Source organism: Micromesistius poutassou, assembly GCF_964030765.1.
Source record: "Micromesistius poutassou genome assembly, chromosome: 17".
NCBI classification, from domain to species: domain Eukaryota; kingdom Metazoa; phylum Chordata; class Actinopteri; order Gadiformes; family Gadidae; genus Micromesistius; species Micromesistius poutassou.
The window spans coordinates 16710021-16726946 of NC_140287.1; the positions used below are offsets into that span (position 1 = coordinate 16710021).

Here is a 16926-nt window from a genome sequence, read left to right on the forward strand (position 1 = left end):
TTAGGAGTGAGGAGGTGGGTTTAGGAGTGGGGAGGAGGGTTTAGGAGTGTGGAGGAGGAGGAGGAGGGGTTGCGAGGGAGGAGGTGGGATAAGGGGCGAGGGGTGTGATGGAGAGCGGGTACAGTAGGTCCGCGGTGTGCTCCGATGTCCAGTGTGCCTGGTCTGCAACAAACTGAGTGACGGCAAGATGGAAATGCACTGGTGCTTTTTTCCTGCGGCGATTCTTCTGTTAAGTCTATCCAACGGCGGGACCTTGGCGGACAGCGAAGCCCTTTCAAACGAACACTACACCGCCGTGAGTAGCAGGCCTACCTCACCGACTTTAAACAGCACTGCGCCCCCCACAGTCACCTCTCCCAACAGCCCTCCACACCACAACGGCACTTTGCGGACACCGCTGCAGACCACAGCTCCTCCGGACCCGCTGACGACCACCACCAGCAGCTCCCGGGGAAGACCCCAGAAGAGGAGACGCAAGGAGGGGAAACCGAAGGAGGAGGACTCAGAGGAAGTCGATGGAGACGAGAAGAGCCAGCAGGCCGGCGCCGCCACAAAGGGATTGGGTATTGATTTCGTGTTTTTTTATTTCACGTGTTGATTTTGCAGGAATGTGGAGAAATATGGAGCAATGGTGAAATGTAACGCATTGTTTTAGGTTATATATTCCTATGCTCTATATTCTGCATAAACATAACGTTTGAATGCACTTCAAACATGTTTTGTGTTGGTCATGGAAAGCATTACTTGAGCATACTTAGAAATACTTAAATAATAACTATATCATATAAATGTAAAACCTAATGGATTACTTTGTGATTTATGTTGATTTTATGATTATTAGATATGCAACTAAACAGGCGTACGACTTTTAAAATAGGCCAAAAAAGTGACCAAAAGAAAAAAAAAGAAAAGAAGAAAAAGAAAGAAAAAAAGAAAAAAAACGATGCATGTCATATTCTGAAGCCACCCAGTGCGGTTTAAACAGACTCTCTGGTGCGTCCAATGGTGCTTTAAACCGTGAAGTCTCTCTCTCTCCCTCCGGCGAGTTTCCTGCCGCTGGACTTTCGACGTTCCAGGCGCGTCTCAAGTTACACACACAGCGCCGCTTCCACGCATCTCCATATCCAGTGTTGTTCATTGAACAAGTTCATTTTTATATGAACTTTGAACTGAACACATAACATTTTTTTTTAACTAAAGAACTTGAACTTGAACTAGTTCAGATTTTGTGACATTCCGTTCTGAATTGATGCTTAGGTCCAGATGACGTGTTTATTAAATAGATTTACTGCCTTAGTTGTGATGAATGAAACAATGTGTACAAATAATATCCACAACAATTTGAGATTGTAGTGATGAGCAGCTGGTAATGGAGAGGATTCATTTTAAAAGATAAGCACAGAATACAGTTTTTCTTCAGTTTCTAAAAAAAACTTTAAAAAAACTGAATTGGTGAACTATGAACGTGAATTTATTCATTTTCTTTTGTCTGAACTTTTAACTAGTTCATGTCAAGTATGAACTTGCACAACACTGTCCATAACCACAGTCAGCTCTCTGTGCTCGTCCAGATGCGGGGGTCGGGGGGGGGGGGGGGGGGGGGTATGTCTCAGAAATTCCCGGGAACTGACACGGAGGATTAAAGGTATTTTTGTGTGTGTGTGCACTGGGGGAGGAGGGAGGAGGGAGGGAGGGAGGGAGGGAGGGAGGGAGGGAGAACAATTGATCTGAAATACCAGATAATATTCCAACAATGCACAACGTTTTCAAGAGAAAACTCAGGAGAGGAGAAAACTCTCTGCCGGGAAGACACACAATAAACCCATCAACACAACATACACAACATACACAACATACGCAACATACACAACATACACACACAAAATGCACACATGTACACAACCTCAAGCAACGACATACACACCATATAAACACAACATGTGAATAAGAATCCCACTGCACCGTGTTGCAATCACGGTAAAACATCTTGACAACATCAACACAACATCTACACACACACACACACACACACACACACAGAACATCATCTCCCGCCCACCACCTACATACACCCAGACCCCCGCCCGGACCTCCAGAGGAGGGGTGCGTCCTCATTGCTTGTGTCCCATGCAGAGTGTCCTCCGCTGGGCCTGGAGTCGCTGCGCGTGGACGACAACCAGCTGCGGGCCTCCTCCGTCAAGAGGCCGGGCCTGGGGGCCCACAGGGCCCGCCTCAACATCCAGGTCAGAGCCCCGCCACCGGGCCCCCGCCACCGGGCCCCCGCCACCGGGCCCCCGCCACCGGGCCCCCCGCCACCGGGCCCCCCGCCACCGGGCCCCCGCCACCGGGCCCCCGCCACCGGGCCCCCGCCGGGGAGAGGGAGGAACGCCTGGGAGGGTGGTGTATCTAGTGGTGGAGGGTGGAGGGTGGTGTATCTAGTGGTGGAGGGTGGAGGGTGGTGTATCTAGTGGTGGGGGTGGAGGGTGGTGTATCTAGTGGTGGGGGTGGAGGGTGGTGTATCTAGTGGTGGAGGGTGGAGGGTGGTGTATCTAGTGGTGGAGGGTGGAGGGTGGTGTATCTAGTGGTGGGGGTGGAGGGTGGTGTATCTAGTGGTGGAGGGTGGTGTATCTAGTGGTGGAGGGTGGTGTATCTAGTGGTGGGGGTGGAGGGTGGTGTATCTAGTGGTGGAGGTGGAGGGTGGTGTATTGAGTGGTGGAGGGTGGTGTATCTAGTGGTGGAGGTGGAGGGTGGTGTATTGAGTGGTGGAGGGTGGTGTATCTAGTGGTGGAGGGTGGTGTATCTAGTGGTGGAGGGTGGAGGGTGGTGTATTGAGTGGTGGAGGTGGAGGGTGGTGTATCTAGTGGTGGAGGTGGAGGGTGGTGTATCTAGTGGTGGAGGTGGAGGGTGGTGTATTTAGTGGTGGAGGGTGGTGTATCTAGTGGTGGAGGTGGAGGGTGGTGTATCTAGTGGTGAAGGTGGAGGGTGGTGTATTGAGTGGTGGAGGTGGAGGGTGGTGTATCTAGTGGTGAAGGTGGAGGGTGGTGTATTGAGTGGTGGAGGGTGGTGTATTGAGTGGTGGAGGGTGGTGTATCTAGTGGTGGAGGGTGGTGTATCTAGTGGTGGAGGGTGGTGTATCTAGTGGTGGAGGGTGGTGTATCTAGTGGTGGAGGGTGGTGTATCTAGTGGTGGGGGTGGAGGGTGGTGTATTGAGTGGTGGAGGGTGGTGTATCTAGTGGTGGAGGTGGAGGGTGGTGTATCTAGCGGTGGAGGTGGAGGGTGGTGTATCTAGTGGTGGAGGTGGAGGGTGGTGTATTGAGTGGTGGAGGGAGGCTTATTATCTGATGATAATATTACTGATTATCATAAGATGGCATTATTGATTATGGGTTCATTTATTATTGATTATGGGTTTATGTATTATTGATTCTGGGTTATGTATTATTGATTATGGGTTATGAATGATTGATTATGGGTTATGTATTATTGATTATTGGTTATGTATGATTGATTCTGGGTTATGTATTATTGATTCTGGGTTATGTATTATTGATTATGGGTTATGAATGATTGATTATGGGTTATGTATTATTGATTCTGGGTTATGTATGATTGATTCTGGGTTATGTATTATTGATTCTGGGTTATGTATTATTGATTATGGGTTATGAATGATTGATTATGGGTTATGTATTATTGATTATCGGTTATGTATGATTGATTCTGGGCTATGTTGCAGTCGGGCATCGAGGAGGGCGACCTGTATGACGGGGCGTGGTGCGCTCAGCATCAGGACCGGCAGCAGTGGCTGGAGGTGGACGCGGTCCAGATGACCCTCTTCACCGCCGTCATCCTGCAGGGTCGCAGCTCCGTCTGGAGGTCAGCAGGCCTCCTCCCCGTCCTCCTCCTCCTCCCTCTCCCCCTCCCCTCCTCCCCCTCCCATCCCCCCCTCCCCCTCCCCTCCTCCTCCTCCTCCTCCTTCTCCTCCTCCTCCTCCTCCTCCCTCTCCCCCTCCCCTCCTCCCCCTCCCATCCCCCCCTCCTCCTCCTCCTCCTCCTCCCTCTCCCCCTCCCATCCCCTCCTCCTCCTCCTCCTCCTCCTCCTCCCGTCCTCCTCCTACTCCTTCCCCATCCTCGATCCTAGAAAAGCAAGGCTATCAGTGGCTAGCTAATATATGCTTGTGTGTTCACTGTGTTTGACCTCTGTTTGACCCCGCCCTGGTGTTTGACCTCTGTTTGACCTCTGTTTGACCCCGCCCTGGTGTTTGACCTCTGTTTGACCCCGCCCTGGTGTTTGACCTCTGTTTGACCTCTGTGTGACCCCGTCCTGGTGTTTGACCTCTGTGTGACCCTGTCCTGGTGTTTGACCTCTGTTTGACCTCTGTGTGACCCCTGGTGTTTGACCTCTGTGTGACCTCTGTGTGACCCCTGGTGTGTGCAGCTGGGACTGGGTGGAGACCTACAAGGTCCAGCTGAGCAACGACTCGGTCCGCTGGACGCCCTGCATGAACGGAACCCGGGAGGCGGTGAGCCCGGCCTCTCTATTACTAGTCACTTCTGTCAATTGTAACGAGATTACTTTACTAGTTACTACTGCATTTGAAAAGTAGCTGCACTAATTATTACTTTACTTTGCCGTTTCTTAATTTACTGTGTAGATACATGGACAAACATCATAGCCCTATCATCACTTAGTGTTTATTGTATAAATGTCTACAAAACGGCATCTAAAACCATATGAAAGAACAATAGCCCTGTCTGCACAAAGAAATATGGCTCACTGTAAAATCCACACACAGCAGGATGAAGGAGGCTATGGTCGATCAGTAGCAACACAGTTTCAAAACACAGGCGTCTGGAAACATGAGAACAAAACCAGCTTGTTATTAGATTCATGGCAAACATGGCAAAAAAATTGTTTAAAACTAATGCTGTCTATCCAGTGCACCGTCATTCCTAAGTAACTTTTGTTGTTGGCGGACCAAATGCCCGCGGTGGTGGACACACGATCCAGGGACTGACTGAGTTATTTTGAGCTTTGATTCCACGTCGGAATAACACTAGTCCAGGTAATGGGTTAATGTTTTCCTGTCGGGTGTTGGCTTGCGCGTCGCATGAATTTGATCTAGTATTTTTCTAAATCCGGGTTGGGACAGTCGAAAGACGCCTGTCGCCATGGGCATTGAGTGCATTTCACTCGAATATTTTTGTCCTTTTCGAGTTATAAACTGAAAGTAGTGAGGATATCGCCACTGGCCGAAACCCCCTGTCTCCGTCTCCGTCTCTATCTCCATTTCCCTCTCTCCTTCGCACCAGCAGCTACGTCACTCAAATCGATCGCTATGGCAACGTGCCGATGGCAAGCAGCACGCACACAGGCAGCAACGCATGCACGCACCACTTAAACAAATCAGAACTTTACACACAGGCAAACACGGTTTGGTTAACGCAGGAACGCGCGTTCCTATAGTCTAGTAAAGTAGTGTAGTTACCGATATTTTTAAGTGTAATGCGTTACTTTACTTCGTTACCCAAAAAAAGTAATATTGTTACTGTAATCCGTTACTTTGTAACTCGTTACCCCCAACACTGCCCGTATACAACGAAGATAGCTCGATAGCTCCACAGTGCTAGGTACTGTTTAGTACTGTTAAGTAGGGCTGCTCGATTATGGAAAAAAATCATAATCGCGATTATTTTGGTCAATATTGAAATTATTATTCACTCTATGATGAAATTCGATTATTCAAATGATTATTTTTGAGTTTGAAAACATGATGCATTTATTCATAATTTCTCTCCAAAAAAAACACTTTTTAAATGAGAAATTTCCCCTTTAAAAAAATACACAAAATGGTCAAATAGAAAATAAAGTCCAGATATAAATCCAGCAGTTCTGCCATTTCTATTAAAAAAATAAAATAAAATCATTTCAACTCGATTATATTAGTTTGGTGATCGTTTCACTCTGAAATCGAAATCGCGATCAAAATTAGATCAATCGCCCAGCCCTACTGTTAAGTACCAGAACGTACAACATACAACAAGTGCGTGAGAGTGGTGGGTTCATGATCTGAACAAGACGTATCTCTAGTATGAGACCACAGACCAGAGCCTCCGTCGAGCCTCCGGTGTCGCTCTGACCCCTGAAGCCGCTTCTTCTTCTCTCTCCCAGGTGTTCGAGGGGAACAAGGACTGGTACACGCCGGTGCTGGCCGCCCTGCCGACGCCCACCGCGGCGCGCTACCTCCGGATCAACCCCCAGACCTGGTTCGTCAACGGCACCATCTGCCTCCGGGCCGAGATCCTGGGCTGCAGGGTGCCCGGTACGCACTGACCCGGAACATCGCTGCCCCTTTTTGTTTTTGTTTTTTTAAAGGTTTATTCATCATAGAGTGAGATTAGATATAGGGGAGGTATGGGAGATAGAGATAGGGAGGTATGGGAGATAGAGGGGAGGTATGGGAGATAGAGATAGGGAGGTATGGGAGATAGAGATAGGGAGGTATGGGAGATAGAGATAGGGAGGTATGGGAGATAGAGGGGAGGTATGGGAGATAGATATAGGGGAGGTATGGGAGATAGAGATCGGGAGGTCTGGAAGATAGAGATAGGGAGGTCTGGGAGATAGAGATAGGGAGGTATGGGAGATAGAGATAGGGAGGTCTGGGAGATAGAGATAGGGAGGTCTGGGAGATAGAGATAGGGAGGTATGGGAGATAGAGATAGGGAGGTATTGGAGATAGAGATAGGGAGGTATGGGAGATAGAGATAGGGAGGTATGGGAGATAGAGGGGAGGTATGGGAGATAGAGATAGGGAGGTATGGGAGATAGAGATAGGGAGGTATGGGAGATAGAGATAGGGAGGTATGGGAGATAGAGGGGAGGTATGGGAGATAGAGATAGGGAGGTATGGGAGATAGAGATAGGGAGGTATGGGAGATAGAGATAGGGAGGTATGGGAGATAGAGGGGAGGTATGGGAGATAGATATAGGGGAGGTATGGGAGATAGAGATCGGGAGGTCTGGAAGATAGAGATAGGGAGGTCTGGGAGATAGAGATAGGGAGGTATGGGAGATAGAGATAGGGAGGTCTGGGAGATAGAGATAGGGAGGTCTGGGAGATAGAGATAGGGAGGTATGGGAGATAGAGATAGGGAGGTATTGGAGATAGAGATAGGGAGGTATGGGAGATAGAGATAGGGAGGTATGGGAGATAGAGGGGAGGTATGGGAGATAGAGATAGGGAGGTATGGGAGATAGAGATAGGGAGGTCTGGGAGATAGAGATAGGGAGGTATGGGAGATAGAGGGGAGGTATGGGAGATAGAGATAGGGAGGTATGGAAGATAGAGATAGGGAGGTATGGGAGATAGAGGGGAGGTATGGGAGATAGAGGGGAGGTCTGGGAGATAGAGGGGAGGTATGGGAGATAGAGATAGGGAGGTCTGGGAGATAGAGGGGAGGTATGGGAGATAGAGATAGGGAGGTATGGGAGATAGAGGGGAGGTCTGGGAGATAGAGGGGAGGTATGGGAGATAGAGGGGAGGTATGGGAGATAGAGGGGGGGTCTGGGAGATAGAGGGGGGGTATGGGAGATAGAGGGGAGGTATGGGAGATAGAGGGGAGGTCTGGGAGATAGAGGGGAGGTCTGGGAGATAGAGGGGAGGTATGGGAGATAGAGGGGAGGTATGGGAGATAGAGGGGAGGTATGGGAGATAGAGGGGGGGTCTGGGAGATAGAGGGGGGTCTGGGAGATAGAGGGGGGGTATGGGAGATAGAGAGGAGGTCTGGGAGATAGAGGGGAGGTCTGGGAGATAGAGGGGAGGACATGCAGCAAAGGACCACTGGGCAGGAATGGAACCCGGGTCGCTGTGATCAGGACTGAGCCTTCATGGAGCCGCTGTAGCCCTGAGCCACCACCGTCTCCCCTTGGTGGTGGGGGCCACGTTTTGTTTCAGATGAACCCTGGGAGATAAGGGGCGTTTCAGGGGCTGGTGAAATGGGACGCATGGGATTAGTTTGAATCGCTAAAATAAAAAAACCATTAGTTATGGATTCTGAATTGAGTTGAGTGGTCCACAAGAGTTTTTACGCTGAGGAACCTTTCTGGCACATTTTATTAAAAAAATATGGTGGGTTCAAAAGTGCATTGGAATACAGTAGAACTCATCTGAACGTTACGTATTTCTACTATGTCTCTCACTAAGTTCTTTCACTATCGCCCAATCACTTCCTGATACAAATCCCTTCTGATCATCCAGTCCAGAAGGTCTGGAGCCAACAGAACCAACCCTGACTAAAGTGGTTCTGACCGGTTCTGACCGGTTCTGACTGGTTCTGACCGGTTCTGACTGGTTCTGACCGGTTCTAACCGGTTCTGACCGGTTCTGACCGGTTCCTCCTTCTCCTCGTAGGTTCGTCTGAAGGACAGCGCTACGACGAAGACTCCGGTTCCAAGGACGCTCTCGACTTCAGACACCACAACTACATGGAGATGAGGAAGGTTAGCGTCACTCTCACGCGCTAAACTTAGCTGATAGCATTATGTGCTAATGGTCCCCAACTGAAACTGATTCCCCCCCCTGACCCTGATCCTCAAGCTGATGAAGGAGGTGAGCGAGCAGTGTCCGGACATCACGCGTATCTACACCATCGGGAAGAGCTACAACGGCCTGAAGCTCTACGTCATGGAGATCTCAGACAACCCGGGGAAACACGAGCTGGGTGAGGAGAGAAACCGCCAGGGTCTTCCTCTGGCGGTCAGTCTGCGTCAGAGTCTTCCTCTGAGGTCTCACAGTAAACCCGTTGATTGGTGCCTTTTAGCCTGGCTATTGCCGGACCAACGTCCAATCGTAGATTGCACGTTGGTCTGGTAAGGGTGCCGTCATTTTCTCCTGCACAAGAGGCGGGCGTAGTTCAAATGGCTGCAGGCAATTGGACAGTCCTTCAACCAATCAGACCAACGATCCGGATGACGTAGCTGGTAGATTAAACTTTTACCAAAACCAGTCGGCAGTAAAGCATACTAATACAAAATACATCCTTTCTTTGGAGGAATTGCTCCAGGGCAAAGTTTCTGCTCAGCTCTCAAAGAAAACTTGCCCCTGAAATAATTTAAAACAGCAGCGACGGCTGCATCAACGGGTAGCGGTTGCTCTGCTTCGGTGGCCGCCATGTTGAATGTAAATTGTAAACACAAAGCTGCTTGTGACGCTTCTCTGTCGTCATCGTCTTTAACCAGCCAGTAGCGCGCCAGGTGAAAAAAGCCAGCTTGGTGATTGGTGCCAAACGGATTGGGATAGGAAACAGGAAGATTAAACGTAAATGTTCCTTGCCATCCCCATGTGCAGGGCGAATCACCAATCGCCGGTAGATGGGGGTGGGGATACCCAGTCTAGGTGCCTTTACCGCTCCGCTTGGAAACCTGACCCACATTCTGGGTCATGTTTTTGTTGCCACGTGTTTGTTAGGAGGACTTGTTAACCAAACAGCCATCTTGGCTCCATCTCGGTAAGCTAGTGTTAAGAACCAAGATGGAACCAAGATGGCGGTTAAGAACCAAGATGTCCGCTCTGTGAATAAAGCCAATGGAACTGGGATCTGGAATGACTCACCACTGTTTTGTTTGACGTATGGAGTCGTTGAAATCGTACACCTAGCCTAGGCTAGAGCGCACCACCCCCTCCCCAACATACACACGCCGAGTCCAGCGTCGGGAGAGGGGGGGGGGGGGGGGACAGAGGCGTTTTCTGGGGCTCGTCCGGTCTGGTCTGGTCTGGTCCCCCCTTTAGCCTTCGTACTGTTTATTTAAGACATGCATAGCCGATAAGTCTCCCCGGGGGTGGCGGGAAGGGAGAGACCGCCAGAGTAAACAGACAGATAAAGACCCTCCGTCTCCGGAGAACGTGAACGCGTAGCCCTGCTGAGGTCAGGTCCATGAGGGGCGGCCATGTTTGGTTTGGCTCGCGGTTTGCGTGACTTGGCTTGAACGCTACGGACTCTAGTGTTGCCAGATTGGGGCAGGTTTCCTGCTCAATCTGGCAACGGACTGCTCTGGTTCCACCCAACGTGTTCGTGTCGAGAGCGGCTAGCTGGCCCGTCGTACTTCAAGGACGTCGGGGAGAAACGGTTCTAATATGGAGCGGTTTATTGTCGTGGAGATCAGACTGATAATTGCTGTGATTTAAACTCTGTATGGAATGTCAGTTTGGTTAAAAACATTGTGTGGGACTTTCAAGTTTTCTGCAAGATTGATTAGTTTTTAGAGTTTATGTTTGAGCTTTAACATTTAATTAGGTGGCTATAACTCCACATGTTGTTTTTTTTGTTATTGGGTCTCAAGGAAAAATCTAAATTGTATGTTTTGTGTTAAAGAGCTCAGTACAGTAAACAGACAATGGTGGTTACTGCCATGACACTGCTTTGAACTTTATATAACTTTATATTTATTTAGATTATTCATGTGAAACACAAATCGTTCCCTTCAGCTGCGCCCGCCGTTTCAGTTCCAGAAGTTTCCATTCTTGTTTGGATTGTTTATTGAATGATACACAATCATGGTTAGTCAATGTCTCCTGGCTCCATGGCTCCAAATCCGTGACACAGAGATGAAGCATGTTTCATTTTGCAAGAGATGCACAGCTGTAATGTAATCTCTTATCTAATATTTTAGTATTTAATTTAATCTAATCTCCAATCGAATATTATAGTACCTAATTTAATATAATATTATCTCATATGCTATAGTACTTTAATTGATCTAATCCAATCTGTAATCGAATATTAGTACCTAATTAAATTTAATAAAATCAAATCTGTTCTTGAATATATTTGAGTACCTAATTGAATGTAATCTAAACTCTAACTGAATATTATAATACCTTATTTAGTCTAATCTGTGATCTGATATATTTAGTACCTAATCTAATCTAATGTAATCTGCTGACCTGGTATCTGATATATTTCGTACCTAATCTAATCTAATGTAATCTGCTGACCTGGTATCTGATATATTTCGTACCTAATCTAATCTAATCTTCTGACCTGGTACCTGGTATATTTAGTACCTAATCTAATCTAATGTAATCTAATCTAATCTCCTGACCTGGTACCTGGTATATTTAGTACCTAATCTAATCTAATCTAATCTCCTGACCTGGTACCTGGTATATTTAGTACCTAATCTAATCTAATCTAATCTCCTGACCTGGTACCTGGTATATTTAGTACCTAATCTAATCTAATGTAATCTAATCTAATCTTCTGACCTGATACCTGATATTTAGTACCTAATCTAATCTAATCTCCTGACCTGATACCTGATATATTTAGTACCTAATCTAATCTAATCTCCTGACCTGGTACCTGGTATATTTAGTACCTAATCTAATCTAATCTCCTGACCTGGTACCTGATATATTTAGTACCTAATCTAATCTAATCTAATGTTCTGACCTGGTATCTGGTATATTTAGTACCTAATCTAATCTAACCTAATCTAATCTAATCTAATCTAATCTAATCTCCTGACATGGTACCTGGTGCGTGACGCGGTGGTCAGGCGAGCCGGAGTTCCGCTACGTGGCCAACATGCACGGCAACGAGGTCCTGGGCCGCGAGCTGCTGCTCTACCTCATGCAGTACATGTGCCGCGAGTACAAGCGGGGCAACGAGCGCATCGTACGCCTCGTCACCGAGACCAGGATCCACCTGCTGCCCTCCATGAACCCCGACGGCTACGAGACCGCCTACGAGAAGGTAGGCTCCTCCCACGCCTTAAGCCCCTCCCATATAGGCCCCTCCCACAACCAAGCCCCTCCCACAACCAAGCCCCTCCCACAACCAAGCCCCTCCCACCTAGGCACCTCCCACCGGTAATCCCCTCCCACAACCAAGCCCCTCCCACCTAGGCACCTCCCACCGGTAAGCCCCTCCCACAACCAAGCCCCTCCCACTGTAGGCTCCTGCCACATCTACTTGAGGGTCCCCTCCCCCCCCCCCCCTCCCCCCCCAAGCTCCTCCCATGTTTAATAATTTCAAACTAAAAGCCCCCCCCCCCCCCTCCTCTTTAAGGCCATAATCAACCCCACTTACCAAACCTAAAGGGCCACTATTTTACCACAGGGTGAGAGAGTTATGAGCGATTATGAGCTGTTTAAAAAAAAAGTGGTTTTGAGATTTAGATTTTGAAACGCCTTGTAATGGCGGAAAACTGTCCCACCTGGTGGTGAAATAGGGCCGCTAAAGTTCCATAGGCTTGAGGCTCCTCCCCCCTGTAAGCTCCTCCCACTATATTGATATTTTCAAACTAAAAGCCCTTACCTCTTCAAAAACCCAAACCCAAATCCCCCCCCCCCCCCCCCCGTGGGTGTCCTGCCCCGCCCCCCTTGTGTGGTTCTGAACCCAGTACATCTCTGTCCCCCGGTGGTGGTGGTGGGTTTTGAACCCAGTACATCTCTGTCCCCGGTGGTGGTGGTGGTGGGATCTGAACCCAGTACATCTCTGTCCCCCGGTGGTGGTGGGATCTGAACCCAGTACATCTCTGTGGGTTCTGAACCCAGTACATCTCTGTCCCCCGTTGGTGGTGGGTTCTGAACCCAGTACATCTCTGTCCCCTGGTTGTGGTGGGTTCTGAACCCAGTACATCTCTGTCCCCTGGTTGTGGTGGGTTCTGAACCCAGTACATCTCTGTCCCCTGGTTGTGGTGGGTTCTGAACCCAGTACATCTCTGTCCCCCGGTGGTGGTGGTGGGATCTGAACCCAGTACATCTCTGTCCCCCGGTGGTGGTGGTGTGGCGCTGCAGGGCTCGGAGCTGTCGGGCTGGGCCCTGGGCCGCTACAGCGTGGAGGGAATCGACCTCAACCACAACTTCCCGGACCTGAACACCATCCTGTGGGACGCGCAGGAGGAGGCCGAGTGGGGGAAGACCAAAGTGCCCAACCACTACATCCCCATCCCGGAGTACTACACCAAGGAGGAGGCCGTGGTGGGTTCTGGGTTTGATTCCCGGTCTACCGGTCCTACCCTAGCCCTTGAGCGAGCTGCCCCCTAACCCTACCGGCTCCTCCACGATACGTAGGACCTTCTAACCCTAACCCTAACCCTAACCCTACCTTAACACTAACTCTAACACTAACCCTAACCCTAACCAGTAGGACCTTCTAACCCTAACCCTAAACCTAACCTTACCCCTAACCCTAAACCTAACCCTGCCCTAACCTAATGCCTTACCCTAACCCTAACCCTAAACCTAAACCTAGCCCTACCTTAACATTAACCCTAACCAGTAGGACCTTCTAACCCTAACCCTAAACCTACCTTAACATTAACCCTAACCAGTAGGACCTTCTAACCCTAACCCTAAACCTACCTTAACATTAACCCTAACCAGTAGGACCTTCTAACCCTAACCCTAACCCTACCCTAACACTAACTCTAACACTAACCCTACCCTAACACTAACCCTAACCCTAACAAGTAGGACCTTCTAACCCTAACCCTAACCCTACCCTAACACTAACTCTAACACTAACCCTAACCCCAACCAGTAGGACCTTCTAACCCTAACCCTAAACCTAACCTTACCCCTAACCCTAAACCTAACCCTGCCCTAACCTAATGCCTTACCCTAACACTAACCCTAAACCTAAACCTAAACCTAACCCTAACCCCTTACCCTAACACTAACTCTAACCCTAACCTAACCCCTTACCCTAACCCTAACCTAACCCCTTACCCTAACACTACCCTAACCCTAACCTAACCCTAACCTAACGCCTTACCCTAACCTAACCCCTTACCCTAACACTAACTCTAACCCTAACCTAACCCCTTACCCTAACACTAACCCCTTACCCTAACACTAGACCCAAACCCAGTATGAGAATGAACAAACTCTCACCCCTCACAATAGAACCTCACCCTAACCTCATACCCCAAAAGCTAACTACTAACCCTTAACCTTAACCTAAACCTAACCCTAACTACTAACCCTTAACCTTAACCTAAACCTAACCCTAGCTACTAACCCTTAACCTTAACCTAACCCTAACCCTAACTACTAACCCTTAACCTTAACCTAACCCTAACTACTAACCCTTAACCTTAACCTTAACCTAACCCTAAAATCAAACCAACCAAACCTCGAACCTCAAAGACCAAACCATGTGTCCAATTTGTGTGTGTGTGTGTTTGTGTGTGTGTGTGTGTGTGTGTCTGTGTGTGTATGTGTTTGAGGTAGGAACGTGTGTTTGGCTGTGTGTGTGTGTGTGTACATGCAATCTAATCGAATGTGTGTGTGTGTGTGTGTGTGTGTATGTGTGTGTGTGTGTCTTTGTGTGTTTGCACTAGGTCAGGAAGTAGTGTGCGACTAAAGCTGCTCACTAGGCAACACAAAGGCTGCTGTTCCCTGAAAACAGGCGACTCACAGACGTTAGCACGGAACATCTGCTGGGTCTTGACCCCCCCCTCACTGTGGACCACGGGGGCCAACACTTTGATGTTTTTTTTATGTGTTTTCATGTAATTTATCTCTTGATCTTCTAGTCACCCTGAGTCACCCAGAGGACAGGGCAGAGAACCGCTTTCATCATAACGATGACTGGACCCTTAACCATCTCTAACCTAAACCTAAGCTCACCATCTCTAGTTTAGTACCGAAACGAACCATCTCCAAGCTAGTAACTACACTAACCATCTAGGGGTCAGAAGAAGCTTCGGATGCACTTGCGTCTCCTTACGGTTTTCCATGTGCGTCGTCATTTTTTCTTTAGCTTGGGACGCTGAAGAGTCTTCCTTTCCAAGACTTTTCCAAGGATTTTTTAGTTTTCATCAACGTTTCTGTAGCATGTAGGATTTTGCGAGTTGGGGTTGCTAGCCCCAAGCCCAACCTTCCACCATTTCTGGTTGTTTTGGAGTTTCGGAGTTTTGGCGTTGGTTTGTTTGTCCTCTCCCCTGTCCTATTGTCTTCCAGGTAATGGGTTACAGTCTCATAGCACATGAGGCCCGACAGGGTTTGGGTTGGGTACAAGCTGCTCTCGGCACTTCAGGCCCAACCAACTCCTGCTGCTGTGTAGTGAAAGCTGCAACCAGGGCGAGCATTTCATACCAGCAGCGCGAGACAGAGCTTATAAATAAACCAACCGTCTCTAAGCTTATACTTAAACGAACCATCCTACTACCTAAATGAACCATCTCTAACCTAGCACCTGAACTAACCATCTCTAACCTAGCACCTAAACTAACCATCTCTAACCTAGCACCTGAACTAACCATCTCTAACCTAGCACCTAAACTAACCATCTCTAACCTAGCATCTGAACTAACCATCTCTAACCTAGCATCTGAACTAACCATCTCTAACCTAGCACCTGAACTAACCATCTCTAACCTAGCACCTAAACTAACCATCTCTAACCTAGCACCTGAACTTAACCATAAAATGTGTGTCTTAACTTGCAATACATGTGGCGTTTCAATGCAACTTATGTGATCAAACCCTAATACCTCCACCCCCTCCACCTCCTCCACCACCTCCTCCACCCCCTCCACCTCCACCACCCCCTCCACACCCTCCTCCACCTCCTCCACCCCCTCCTCCACCACCCCCTCTCCACCCCTCCACCCTATCCACCTCCTCCACCCCCTCCACCTCCCAACCTCCTCCACCTCCTCCACTCCCATCCACCCCCTCCACCCCCTCCACCCTATCCACCTCCTCCACCCCCTCCACCTCCTCCACCCCCTCCACCCTATCCACCCCCTCCACCTCCTCCACCCCCTCCACCCTATCCACCTCCTCCACCTCACCTCCACCCCCTCCACCCTATCCACCTCCACCACCCCCTCCACCTCCTCCACCCCCTCCACCCTATCCACCTCCTCCACCTCCAACCTCCACCCCCTCCACCCCTATCCACCTCCACCACCCCCTCCACCCCCTCCACCTCCTCCACCCCTCCACCCTATCCACCTCCTCCACCACCTCCACCCCTCCACCTCCACCCTATCCACCACCCTCCTCCACCCCCTCCTCCACCTCTCCACCCCCTCCACCCTATCCACCCCCTCCACCCCCTCCACCTCCACCCTATCCACCCCCTCCACCACCTCCACCCCCCTCTCCACCTCCTCCACCCCCTTACCCCCCCTCCACCCCCTTACCCCCGTCCACCACCTCCACCCCCTCCACCCCCACCACCTCCTCCACCTCCCCCCCCTCCACCACCTCCTCCCCCTCCACCCTATCCACCCCCTCCACCACCTCCACCTCCACCACCCCCTATCCACCCCCTCCACCACCTCCTCCACCCCCTTACCCCCCGTCCTCCACCTCCTCCACCCCCCTCTCCACCACCTCCACCTCCTCCACCACCTCCTCCCTATCCACCACCCTCCACCCCCCCTCCACCTCCACCCTATCCATTCCCTCCACCATCTCTCCCCCTCCTCCACCTCCTCCACCCCCTTACCCCCCCTCCTCCACCCCCTCCACCCCTCTCCACCTCCTCCACCCCTCCATTCCCTCCACCATCTCTACCCCCTCCTCCACCCCCTCCTCCACCTCCACCCCCTTACCCCCCCTCCTCCCCCTCCACCACCCCCTCCAGGTTGCCCCGGAGACGCGGGCGGTCATCAGCTGGATGCAGGACATCCCCTTCGTGCTGAGTGCCAACCTCCACGGGGGGGAGCTGGTGGTGGTGTACCCCCACGACTGCACCAGGGACTGGGCGCCCAAGGAGTACACGGCCAGCCCCGACGACAGCTTCTTCCGCTGGCTGGCCACCGTCTACGCCTCCACCAACCTGGCCATGCTCAACCCCGACCGCCGCATGTGCCACGTCGACGACTTCCAGCGCACGCGCAACATCATCAACGGCGGCGCCTGGCACACCGTACCCGGGGTGAGGTTGTCTGTCGTCGCCACGG

General features: G+C 50.2%; 1 protein-coding gene across 1 annotated transcript in view; it reads left to right on the forward strand.

Annotated features, from left to right (window-relative positions):
* Positions 1-128: 128 nt before the first annotated feature.
* The window catches only part of LOC311362338 (putative carboxypeptidase X1), a gene marked incomplete at its 3' end in the record, with an annotated part of 17308 nt that continues 510 nt past the window's right edge, over positions 129-16926 (forward strand). The window contains exons 1-10 of the mRNA XM_084482157.1: positions 129-563; positions 2134-2243; positions 3737-3876; positions 4438-4522; positions 6172-6322; positions 8414-8502; positions 8600-8723; positions 11560-11756; positions 12803-12985; positions 16608-16901. Coding sequence (XP_084338283.1) covers positions 188-563; positions 2134-2243; positions 3737-3876; positions 4438-4522; positions 6172-6322; positions 8414-8502; positions 8600-8723; positions 11560-11756; positions 12803-12985; positions 16608-16901 — 1749 coding nt within the window. The 5' untranslated portion in view covers positions 129-187. The remainder of the gene's footprint in view (positions 564-2133; positions 2244-3736; positions 3877-4437; positions 4523-6171; positions 6323-8413; positions 8503-8599; positions 8724-11559; positions 11757-12802; positions 12986-16607; positions 16902-16926) is intronic.